General features: G+C 40.7%; 1 protein-coding gene across 1 annotated transcript; it reads left to right on the plus strand.

Annotated features, from left to right (window-relative positions):
- Positions 1-1,335: 1,335 nt before the first annotated feature.
- Positions 1,336-12,205, plus strand: usp31 (ubiquitin specific peptidase 31; the record flags this gene model as incomplete). The annotated part of the gene is made up of 16 exons (XM_083896782.1): positions 1,336-1,860; positions 2,619-2,753; positions 3,021-3,115; positions 3,210-3,302; positions 4,148-4,283; positions 4,632-4,779; positions 4,870-5,050; positions 5,341-5,452; positions 5,533-5,627; positions 6,899-6,976; positions 8,021-8,150; positions 8,513-8,632; positions 8,729-8,954; positions 9,048-9,206; positions 9,669-9,821; positions 10,716-12,205. 16 exons carry the CDS (start codon positions 1,336-1,338, stop codon positions 12,203-12,205), a joined length of 3,876 nt encoding a protein of 1,291 aa, XP_083752908.1.
- Between the last annotated feature and the right edge of the window lie 611 nt (positions 12,206-12,816).

Consider the following 12,816-nt stretch of genomic DNA (forward strand, 5'->3'; position numbering starts at 1 on the left):
CAGCATTTGTAACCCAGTTACTCCTGTTTTTTTTTTTTATTATTGTTTTGACATATAAATAATTTCACTTTTAAAACTTTGATTATACTCAATGATTTATCCACATTTATTTCTTTAGCAATCTCTCATTAAAAGCATGGAGCAACTTGGAATTGTCTACAAAAAAGTGTTGTATTCAGCTGTAGAAAAACAAGAATACAATACAGCAACAAAAAGCTAACTCACTGCAGGTCTGATTCTGTCATTAAGTGCTGTGGCATACAGCATAGTGTGAAAAGCACATTTTTAATTTTCTTAGACAATATCCAGAACTTTGACTTTCAAATTAGGTCTGAAAACACATCTGTTGAAACTAGCACACTCACTTTGATTTGTTTTATCCATCCATCTGTTAGATGCTCTTATGCAGTGCTACACAACGATCTATGATGATTTTATGTATTATAATTAACGTGTTTTTCCTAGTTCTGTGGTTTATTTATCTTTTAACTCTACCTGTAATTATTATATTTTGCATCTTAGATAGATATGATCCATCTATCTTGTCTGTCTGATCTAAGCTAAAGGATATTTATGCAGGCTGTCGTTCTAACTCCAGTCCGGTAGGAGGCGCCCGTGCAGTTGCCAAACCTACGACCAGATGCCAACAGCATAGCAAGAAGAACATGAAGTGAAAAAAACGATTCTGCTATTTGGGAGCTTAGTCCGAACGTACCTCCAAAAATGTGAGCACTTTGAGGTTTATGAAAGCTCGGACACGGACTTTTCTTTGAGTGCACCCGGCTGCACACCATGGCGGACTGTTGGTCTCTGTCGGATGTGGAAGTCCTGGCAAAGAGGGACTGTCGCGGTTTCCGCGGCTCTTGTTATTGTAGCTAGCGCTAGCGTTAGCCAGCGCCGCTGAGCCGTCCTCGCTCTTGTCATAACCGCTGTCGATTCATTGCTGCGGGACAGGAAGTCAAACCGCAAAACAACACAAACAAGGTGACTGTGGAGCGAGCGCCGCACACAAACAGCAGAGCCGAGAAATGTAAACGATACGCTTTTTACGTAACTGGCCTCGGCCAGCTTCACGGGAATGGTTGTAGTGCACGAAATGCTAACGCTTTTTTTTCGCAAGTTTGAAGGTAAACACTCTGTCTTTGCTGCATGCTTTATTACACGAACCATCTACTTAAAATGTTACTACGCGCTCAAATTCGATTACACACCTAACGCTGGCGTTATCGATGTGTAAATATAGAATATTGATGGTGATGGAGCAGCATGTAGGAGCCGCAGAGATGGTTATTACTCTGTACAGCACGCCTGTCTGAGAGCTGTAGTACAGAAATCATGTCTTGCAAAGCCGCAACCAAGGACAAGAAGTCGAGCTTCAGCAAGAAGCTGTTCAGGCGAGGCTCAGTGCGATCTGTGGGCAGTTTTATGAGCAGATTCCTGAGGACACTGACAGCCTTATCACACTTTGGATCCGAGGTGCCAACAGAGGAGGACAAGGATGATGGAGGGTTTTCCACTTTCAAATCCGGGAGTAAAGATGTGCCCATGGAGGATGGGGACTTGGGGGCTCTACTTTGCGGGGACAGAGTGCCTGGAGTGTCAGGTCTCAAAAATCACGGGAATACCTGCTTCATGAATGCAATCCTGCAGTGTCTCAGCAACACTGAACTCTTCGCCGAGTACTTGGTCCTGGAGCACTACAAAGATGAGGAGGGGGATGAAGACAAGCCGAAGACAAATGGTGTGCATCTGCAGAGGAAAGGTCCTCTGGCCAAGGGAGAGGTCACAGAGCAACTGTCAGGACTTGTCCGGGCTTTATGGACGTTTGAGTATACACCACAGCATAGCAGAGAATTCAAGGTAAGAGTAATTGTCATTGAGTCTTTACAAGGAAAGAAAAACTCTTAGTCTGCAATAAGACACGTGTCCCAGGTGTAAATATCAGTTGTAAACAGGGTTGTCACAATACTGTAATTCCTGAACTTGATACTGATACCCAAGAACATACTTGACACTATCTATAACACTGGGTTTCTCAGCTTCAGTCTGGGATTTTAGGTGAAACAACATTTTCAGTCATAAATAATTCTTGTCTGATTTAAAAACCAACCAACAAACAAACAAAAAACACAGTACAGAGGATGGCAATGTTGGTTTTGATACTAATGTAGATGAATATCTACACCAATACTAATGTTTATTATAAAATTAGATGTTTAAAGGTTTTTGCTGTCCTTCATTAGTGTTCTTCCCAGTTAGTTGGTGCGTGTCAAACCTAATGACCGACACTGTTGATGTCACTTAAAGCAACACAATGTAACTTTGCTGGACATGCTTTTGCTGAAGTAGACATGCCACAATGAAAGCAGATGTGGGATGACCTTTTTACTCTTCAGATTCTGGCTATGTGTGAGCTATTGTCTGTTATTAACATTATTATATATACATCCACCAAACTAAGTCACAGTGCAGGGGCAGAGATGGCAAGACCCATCAAAAAGAAGTTTGAAGCTGTTATTTTCAGGGAAAATAAAGGAGTTTCATTGTGTTGTATTAAAAGGTGCCGACATTGTAACATGGTATGGATTGTAACGTTAGGGTCTCATGGTTTGTTTCAGAATGCAGTGTCAAAAAACGCCACTCAGTTTAAAGGGAACGCTCAGCACGATGCTCAGGAGTTTCTGTTGTGGCTGCTGGACAGAGTACATGAGGATCTCAACACGGTGAACCCTAACAGCAGGCCTCCTATAAAGGTGAATTACAAGACTGGTGTTTGTGTCTTTGTGTAGTTGCGTTTTCAATAATTACATTGCAATATATTTTAACTAGTAATTCTGGTCTATCAGCTGCTTTCACTTGAGCTTGACTTGCCTCAACTTGTTTTCTCTTGATTTTACGTGACAGTTGAGTAACAACACCAGGGTAGGTGAAGGCTGTTTGGTGCTAGCTTATTAGCACTGATAGTCTGGTATTATGTCTGACTTCTAAATCTGATTCATGAAACCTGTGTGTTTGTTCAGCCCCCCGTTGAAGAAGATGATCAAAGCATCGAGGGGCCTTCTCCTCCTCTCTCTGCTGGGTCGTTTGTACAGGAACTGTTTCAGGCTCAGTACAGGTAGGCTTTATGTCCAGTAGAGGTTCTGTGTCCTTTACCCCACAGTGTTCATATAATTTGCTTGAATGAGAAATGTATTTGTTTTTCTTAACAGATCCTCTCTCACCTGTCCACATTGCCAAAAGCAGAGCAATACATTTGATCCCTTCCTTTGCATCTCTTTACCCATCCCACTACCACACACACGGTGAGTGCACAACTGAGCTGCAAGATACAGCTTTCCAAAAAAAACGGACACCTTTCACCTTTACATATGCATGTGTTTGTGTGCACAAGTTCACAAGGACCTGGAGCAAATACCTTTGTGCGTATGTGTGGTTCAGGAGGAATGTAACATGTTTTTTTGGGGGGGGGGGGGGTTGAGGGTGTTACAAGGAGCAACAAAAGGCACAGGGAGGAACCTGCACTTTCAAAAAGCAAAACATCAGTGTGCTCATTTATTTTCTGCATTTCTGCAGTGCAGGGAAAAACAGCTTAAACGATTTATTCTGATGCAGTCAGTGTGATATGAGTGTAGAGCAAATGTATTTATTTCAGCTTTTTTTAAATGCTTCAAAATACAGTGTTTGCTTTGCTGTAAGAACAATGCCATACGGGGACCTTAAACAGTATTTATGCCATCTGTGCATTTATTACTTATAGTATGTCAAATATATTTTTGTGATACTTTTTTACATACATAAAAAACCAAGAAGGAAACACTACAAAATCATGCTTTTGTGAAGTAAATAAAGCTGTCCTTTTGGTGTTTATTAAAATTGACCCCGCTTGCTGAGAAAATAATTCTCAACTATTTTTATTGTCGATTAATCAGTTTGAGCATTTATTTAATAATTAAAAAAATCCTCTTATTTTTCATCTTCTCGAATGTGAATATTTTCTGGTTTCTTTACAAATAAAACTGAATAATGTGGTTTGTGACCTCATCATTTCGAGGTTTTGGGGAAATAATCGACATATTAATCAGTTATGAAAAGAATTATTGGTTGCAGTCCTACTTGGATTACTTATGATGCCTTGTTGTTTTTCCAGGCCCCTGTATGTGACTGTGGTGTACCAGGGGAAATACTCTCACTGTATGAGGATTGGAGTAGCTGTTCCCCTCAACAGCACCGTCTATCGCCTCCGAGATGCTGTGTCACGTGAAACCAAGATCCCACTGGACCAGGTGCTATTCCTGTCATTTATCAGCTCAGGGTCTGTCACAACGAGGCTATATCTTTACAGTCACACAGTGTTAGCTCAACACAAAGAAAGAAAGAAAGAAAGAAAGTCAGGTTTCTTTATAGAGTGAGCTCAATACACAGTTGGAGCGTAACAGGTTTATAAACACATTTTTCCTGAGGGCTGCAACAGCAGAGTGCAAACATTGATGGAAAGTGACAGGGTGAAAATGCCATGAGAGTAAATGTCAGTGACAGCCAGAGCTGCATGTGCAGTGAAACTGAGACTGTGCTTATTTTGGAATCACAATATAAATACACAGTTTCTAATTTATTTGTTTCTTATTTTTCAGTTTGTCTTGACTGAAATGTACTATGATGGTTTCCATCGTTCTTTCTGTGACGACGACGACGATCTGGAAATAATTCAAGAGAGCGATTCCATCTTTGCCTTCGAGACACCAGAGACCTTCAAACTGGAAAACATACGCACAAAACGAGGTGATGCTTCCTTTACCCTTTACATATTGCTTCTTCAACCTGATAATCAGAACACAATCTAAATATGCTTGTTTTCTGAATTGCTCACAGGAAGCCTCCTTGCAAACCTGAATCATAACAACTTGAAGTATGGGACTGAAATCAGCAGGACGCCGTCTTTCATGCAGGGGGCCACGACTCCTGTAACTGCATCTCCCAATAAAAACCTGGGACCAGAAAAAATTATCCTATTGGTGTGTAACAGAGCTTGTACTGGCCACCAAGGAAAAAGGTACCACAATACTTTTATCTTTATTTATTTTATTCTTATTTTTAGTCTCTTAGAAATTAACATACAATTTGTCATAATGAAGTACAGTGGATAAAATGTTATTCATTTAAAAAAAGAAATGAAGATGACAGATAACAACAGTTGGTAACGGCCAGCATGGAAGTCAAGGAGCATCCTATTCAGCCTGCTGTTCAACTCCACTGCTGTAGATTATTGTCAAATTGTGATGTGAAATTAAAACTCACTGAGAACTTGATAACAGCTAATAGTGATGCATTATGTTGTTTTAGATTTGGTCTGCCTTTTGTACTGTACATGGAGCGCACTGTGACTTGGGATGGACTCCAAAAAGAGATCCTGGAGAAAATGCGTCATCTTTTGAGGCCTGGTGTCTACATCCAGGTAGATGTTTGGACACTGCGCGTAAACTGTGAGCTCTGCTCTCACAGAATTATTGACAGTGGTGTTGTTGCTATGTGTAGGTGGGACCATTCAGTCTTCGGGTGGTTGGTGTTGTTGGTATAACCTACCTCCTCCCCCAAGATGAGCGACCGCTGTGCCACCCAACTGTCGAAAGGTCAGTTCTGACAATTTGTATTATTACCATATCACCAAAACAATGCTGCAGCTAATTTTGAAAGACTATCATATTAATTCTCCCTGTAGCACTTACAGGACAAGGTTACAACGTGCTTTGCAGAATAAGATAAGAAAAGATAAAAGATAAGAAAAGAAAGTCCTTAAAAGACCGCCCCCCCACCAAAAAAACAAACAAACAAAAAAACAAAACCTGAAACCCAGTTAAAGCACCCTTGTAACTGTTGAACCATATAGACAAAATCATAGCCTATCGAATCAAAAGACAAGTTTCCATTTTTAATTATTTTTAATAGTCTGAAATTTCATCAAGACGAATGCAGCCAAGTAAAAGCACACAATAAACGTAACACCAGTGTGTAGTGTGACAATATGAATAATGAATCGCCTCTGCATAGAGGGTTTCAGTAATGTTGTGTTTTGTCTTTTGCATTCACAGTGTAACTATTCCTGAAAAATTAAGTTGACAGAAATCAAAGCAAACATCGTGTTTTCATTCTGTTATGACCACAAAAGTAAAGGCAGAAGTAATCTTGGCTAATCGAGGGACGTCAAAATCAAATATTCCGCTAATCTTTTTTGTTGTTGTTTCTCTCATTAGACAGCATGTCCTAACAGGACATTTGACTGTTAACATGCCTGGTTTGTCAACCTACATCCTGATTAGTTATTAATAATAAAACAAGTTGGAACGTTGCTGGTTTGTTAAGGCGTGTTTATTACTTTGACAAATCGACAGGTGCTTTCAGGACAACTACAAATGTCATAATGTGCTGTGAATTGCTACGATTGACCGATTAATATATCATTAATTGATCGATCACTAAATCAATCCTCAAGAAGCTCTCCGATTTTTTTTTCTGGTTACCTTGTTCCATACTTCAAAGAAAGCATTAAAAACTTGACTCATTTAAGTTAGTTAGGTAGTTAGTTAGTGGACAAAAAAGGACATTTGAAAATATAATTTTGAGGTTTCGGAACATTTTCTGATCAAATAATTAATTGAGAAAATAATAGTTTGTTGCAGCACTACTGTGAATTGAGTCAATACAATTGAATTTGTTTTTATGTCTGCTCTTTAAGAATGTAATTGTTTTTGTAATTTGATTGACCCACCCTCTCACACTGACCACTGTTTCAGTTTGCCCACTAATACACTAAGACAAAGTTTTTCACCACCTACAGTGACATGAATAAATAATGACGATTTGAAACTCCTTTTATTAATGACATCATCTATTTCCATTACAGAGCGTACAAGTCCTGTGGACAAGGTGGACCGCCACATGTGAAGATTGTGGTTGAGTGGGACAAAGAGACAAAGGATTAGTGAGTGACAAATAATAACATTTATTATTATTCTCATTATGCCGTTTTTTCCTCCAATTGTTATTTTTTATTTCTGCATTCTTGTGATATCACAAACTTCCACAACCTGAAACAATTCAGTACATTACATTCAACTTTTTGAACTTTTTTTGGAAAATGAGGAGATGGATGTCGTCCTTAAATCCTGGAGAGGGAGGGCCCAGACAACCACGCTTGCATTTTTAATATGAATCATATTAATTATTAATCATAAACTTTATTTATGTATCATTGTTTGAAACACAGCAACACCGTGCTTCACAATAAGCATGGCAACAAATAAATCACAGTTAAAACACTGAAAAAAAGCTCAGATAAAACCATGGGATGCTATCTAGCAAAAGTATGCTTTAAGTTGGAGCTGACTTTCTTGGGCAAGTCATCGATTTAAGGAATAAAAAAAAAAGCTCATTGCAAACTTATTAATTCAAGAGAGATGTTTACGCCAAATAACCGGTTATACCACTCATTTTAGTACATTTTCTAGGAAATTAGACTCTTAAATTGAATAAATGAGATTTGCCATCAGATATCTTGTTTTGTGTTATATTGAATGATGCCCCATCAAGTGATGGCATCCATACAAGACAAAATCCTGTTTTACTTTATCTAGTTCTGTGGACTGAAGCACTCAGTTTATCAGAGTTATGGTAAGTCCTCATTAGAGAGTGTAGACGACCAACACATTTTTTGTGAATCGTGTGACCTTTTCTGCTTTTTGTTAAAATGTTCTTCATGGGTCTTTATGATCCTAAGGACTGAGTTTTTAAAGCAATCATGTGGAATCTGTGCTGTTTCTCAGCCAGGTTTAAGCTTACAGCTCTTTGGACCAATGAAGAAGTCTAAAGTAATATGTTAACAATGTCACCAACAACTGTTTTGTTTTCCTTAAATAAATAAGGGTAAATAAATACCACAGTCCGATGCAATAAACTAATATAATGTCTCAGCAGAACTTTACATGTCTGTTGAATAAATGACCAACTGTGGTTCTTCCTCTCACAGTCTGTTTGGACACACTGAAGAGGAGTACATCCCTGATGCCGAGAGCGTGTATTTGCACAGAGAACATCACCGCCAGCCGCAGGCCTGCACCCTCGCTCAGTGCTTCCAGCTCTACACTAAGGAGGAGCAGGTAATATTTTATGAGAAAACTAATCTTAAATTTGCCTTCACACATGTTAGTGGTCAGTATGATTTGACTTATGGCCACGCATTTGTCTCCTCCTCAATGGTTTATTATTCTTCCACTAAAGTTCAAAAAGCCTTTCACTCACTGTATTTTAGTTTATTTGACTTTTAATGCTATGTTTGGATGAAACTCTAAATCCTGAACACAGACGTACATATGCACGGTGGTTTGACTCGCCTGTGAACGTTCTAGAGGAGAATGGAGAGGAAAACTCTGGGCCTCATCCTGTGTGAGGCCTATTTTATAAGCAGTGTGGTTAGAGTTTGCCCTTGATGGCTGCTGCTTGGGCTGTGTGTGTGTTTCAGCTGGCCCCAGACGACGCCTGGCGCTGTCCCCACTGCAAGCAGCTGCAGCAGGGCCGCATTAAGCTCAGCCTGTGGACGCTGCCGGATGTACTCATACTGCATCTCAAGCGGTTCAGACAGGTATTCAAGCATTTTGCAAAAAAAACTGAAGTGTTGCCTAAGATGAGAATTGATTCGAATGCTAATCCGTTTCTGTATCACATGCTCGTCTTTCAGGAGGGTGACCGGAGGGTGAAAATGCAGAACATGGTGCAGTTCCCATTGATGGGCATGGACATGGCACCTCATGTGGTAAAGAGGAGTCAGAGCAGCTGGAGTTTGCCTTCCCATTGGTCGCCATGGAGAAGACCCTACGGTCTGGGAAGAAACCCTGATGACTACCTATATGACCTGTACGCTGTGTGCAACCACCATGGCAACATGCATGGAGGCCATTACACCGGTAATACAAAGAGTTGCAAATAAAATAAATATCAGGACAATTTTTCTTACCATCTATGTAACCCATTGTTTTATTGTTGTTGTTTGTCTGCAGCTTATTGTAAGAACTCCATTGATGGTCAGTGGTACTGCTTTGATGACAGTGAAGTTTCACCAGTTGCTGATGATGACGTGTGTCAGCAGACGGCCTATATACTCTTCTACCAGCGGAGGACCGCTATTCCCTCCTGGTCAGCCAACAGCTCTGTTGCTGGTCAGTGTATTTTAACATCTAATGCATTTCAGTCAACCATGTACCTACCTGGTGCTAGCTGTCAATCACAAAGTATCCACACCCCAATATATAACCTTTATTGTCCAATGCACGCTAATTTGGAACATAATTTGCAAAGAAATACTTCAAATAGTATCCTTGGGGAAATGTTTACTGTACATACAAACGTCGGCCTCTGATGGCCATACAAGAGAATACAGACACTTCTGCATTGGCTTCAGTTTCTGAAACCAGAGGCAGCACCATCAGTTATTCCATATGCGCCAAAATTTTATGACTGAATAATAGACAGACACAAACAGTTTCATGTGCTGTACGGTGGAGTAACTTAAATGTTCATCAACCAACATGTGCAGGTTCACAGAGTTGTTAGCGGAATATGACCTTATTTGAAATAGGTAACTGGGTCATAATTGTGCTAAACTTTTTTTTCCCCCTCAGGTTCCACCAGTTCATCCCTGTGTGATCACTGGGTCAACAGATTGCCTGGCAGCAGACCTGCTAGTTTGGCCTCCGGAGCCTCGTCCAGACGCACCTCTCTGGCTTCGCTGGCTGAGTCGGTAGAGTTTCCCGGTGAACGCAATGAGGATGATGGTGAGTGCAGTTTCTTTTATTGCGAGTGATGTCACAATGTCAGTTTTGATGTCTCTGCTTTGTGTGTGTGTGTTGTTACACCTTACTGAAGCAACACCATGTTATAATAATGCAATTTACTATAATAAAGTTTTTTCTTTTAATCCAAAGACTAAAATTGGTACAAAAAGGCTATATGCATGATGAGAAAAGAGAAAATCTTCATAGACACATGTTAGGTTGATGCAGTGTTTTCCACAGCAACACAAACCTTTGAACGAAGAGTACACTATTCGTTCCACTAACGATATTTATTTTGGATTCGAAAGATGCCTCTAAGGTTTCTCAGAGCTTTTGTTTTTAAGGCAGAAGGAAAAATTCAAAAGATCAAAGCAGAAACTTTGAGGGTGAAACCAAAGTTTAATATTTCATCTTTTACTACAAAGACAAACAAGACAGCATGCGCAGCAGAATGGGAAACCTTGCATTCCAATAGAATCCTTTTTGAAACAGATGCTGGCTTGAACTTATGTCTTGTGGTTAATATAAATGCAGGCTTTATGTAATCCTCCAGAATACAGGGTTAGCATCGTCCCAAAATGTTGAACAGGCAAACCTGTGTTTAACTGATGCTTTCAAAGATCCCAGCATATATATTATGTAATGCATTTTGCTGTATAAACTATATTTTATGTTAAATATTTCTATGGATTTTCTTGGACCTCGTTACAAGGATTTATTTTAGCAGCACTGAAATTGTAGTTTTTCTAAAACTTTTGTAATTTGCATAGACTTGGGATTTCCGGAAGCTCTTTAGGCCAATTAAGATATTATCCAGGTTGCTAGGAGTTCTGCATGTGCATGCCTGCAGAGAACCAAGCTAAAAATGTGCCTTTTCTGTTTCCCCGGTATCAGGAGGATTCTCTGTCCGTCCTTTTGTGAGGAGCATTCAGCGTCAGAGCTTGTCCTCCCGGTCTTCCATTGCGAGTCCCTTAGCCCTCAGCGACAGTGGAATAAAGCCTTCCTGGTCTCTCTCTGCGAAGCTGCAAATGAGATCAAACTCCCCCTCACGGTTCTCCCTGGACTCTCGATGTTCACCTCCACTGGAGAGGATAGGAGAGGCCTGCGATGACAAGGTTTCCACATCCTGTTTCGGCAGCTACAGCAGACACGAACGCTACTTTGGCAGCAGGACTCCATTGTCTATGATGGAGAGCAACGTCAGTGACCAGGACAATAATAAAAGGTTCTTAGACATGATTTACTGCAGGGCTCCCACTCCAGTAGAAAAGAAGAGCAGCAAAAATGAGGCATCTGAAAACAACAACCAGATCACAGCTATAGACCAAAACATACTACCCGCCCAAGCAACTCCCTCCAAAGAACAGAAACGCAAGAGCAGTATTGGAGGATTCGCCTCAAAGGCAGAAATCACCGGTTCCACGAAGTGCTCCAGCAAAGTGGAGCAAGAGAAAACCTCTAAAAAACGTTTGTGCTCCACCTATAAGTCTGCCGCTTCCGAGACGTCTTCCAGTACACCTGTTAAAGGCAAGAAGTTGACCACGACTAAAGAGAATAGTGCAAATGTAAAGAAAAGCACCACAACACCCAGCGGGACTCCCTCCAAAGCAAGGGAAGTAACTAAGCCTCAAGACGCAACACCGCAGCACAAGCCATGTGTCCGCTCCACACCTCAATCCTCTGCTTCTCCCTCACCTACTGCAAAGAAGAATTCTAGTGTTGCAGAGAAAAGCACTACAAGTAGTCGTAAACGACTGGTGGAAAGGAGCTTCAGCAAAGATTCTATGCACACTAGCCCTATGGCCAACAATATCCGAGGCAGCTCAGTAGCTCGTTCTTCACTCTCCAAAAGCAGTGAAGGCAACCGTGTTGAAAGGAGATTTGTGAGGAGTTCAAGCAGCAGCTCTTCTGTCACGAGCCTGCGCTCGCCGAGCGTGTCCAACAGAGACCTGCAGCGCAGCAGCAAGTCCGAGGAAAAAGGGTTGTCTTTCTTCAAGAGTGCCCTTCGACAAAGGGAAAGCCGCCGGTCGGCTGACTTGGGAAAGAGCACCCTGCTCGCTAAAAAACCCTCAGAGAGGACGTGCAAGCAAAGTGGACAAGCCAAGGACAACGGTGCTGATAACGCAAAGACAGGAGACGCTGTGTCTTCACTGGCATCCGCAGATACACGTGGAGGTGAGAAAAAGTCAGAGACGAAAGAGTCTTCCAAACCCCCCAGCTCTCTCAGTCGCACTCTATTAAATGTAGGCAAGTCCAAGTCTTCCACTTCTGATGTAAGTCTCAAGTCTCCCACTAACGGGAAGAAGCCCATAGAAAAGAAGGCGTCTTCCCGGAAGCTGTCAAGCATGCAATCTCCTGCACGTACAACACAGAGGCCTCAATGATATATATATAAATCCATTATAGGTATGCTGAACATACATTTTGCAGCTATTTTCTTCGTGCCTACATTTCAGAGAGCATTCGACTTATTTGTTTAGAGACACATGCAGTGTTATGGTTCTGTACGACGGATCTAACGATAGACATATAGGATGGTTTGGATATTTTTATCCAGATCTGATTTTTTTTTTTTTTAACTGTTATTGGGTTTTATCAGAATCTGAATGAGTTATTCTTGGTGATTTCTGCTATGGTGAGCACATCAGCATGGCATATGCATTCAGCAGCTCAGCACAACCAGTTTGATGTTATTTATACACGCCGTGTATGACAGCTGACAGAATTTCCCCCGTTGTAATTTTGCAATCCAATTATATTTCTTTCAGACTAGAGGCTTGTTACATGTTTAAAAAATATTCAGCTGGAGAAGGCTGATTTAAAATGCAGCATCCCATTTATTAAAAAATAATGGAAATGAAAGACATGTTAACCTTCTTCACATCAACTGCATCATTAGTCTCGAGTTACTTTTTATAAGTTTTATAGATTTGCATTTTTCCCAATCTAGATGTTGATGCTTAAACCTCATTTCTGCCCTCAATTGGTCAAACAA

Source organism: Microchirus variegatus, assembly GCF_963457635.1.
Source record: "Microchirus variegatus genome assembly, chromosome: 10".
Classification (NCBI taxonomy): Eukaryota; Metazoa; Chordata; class Actinopteri; order Pleuronectiformes; family Soleidae; genus Microchirus; species Microchirus variegatus.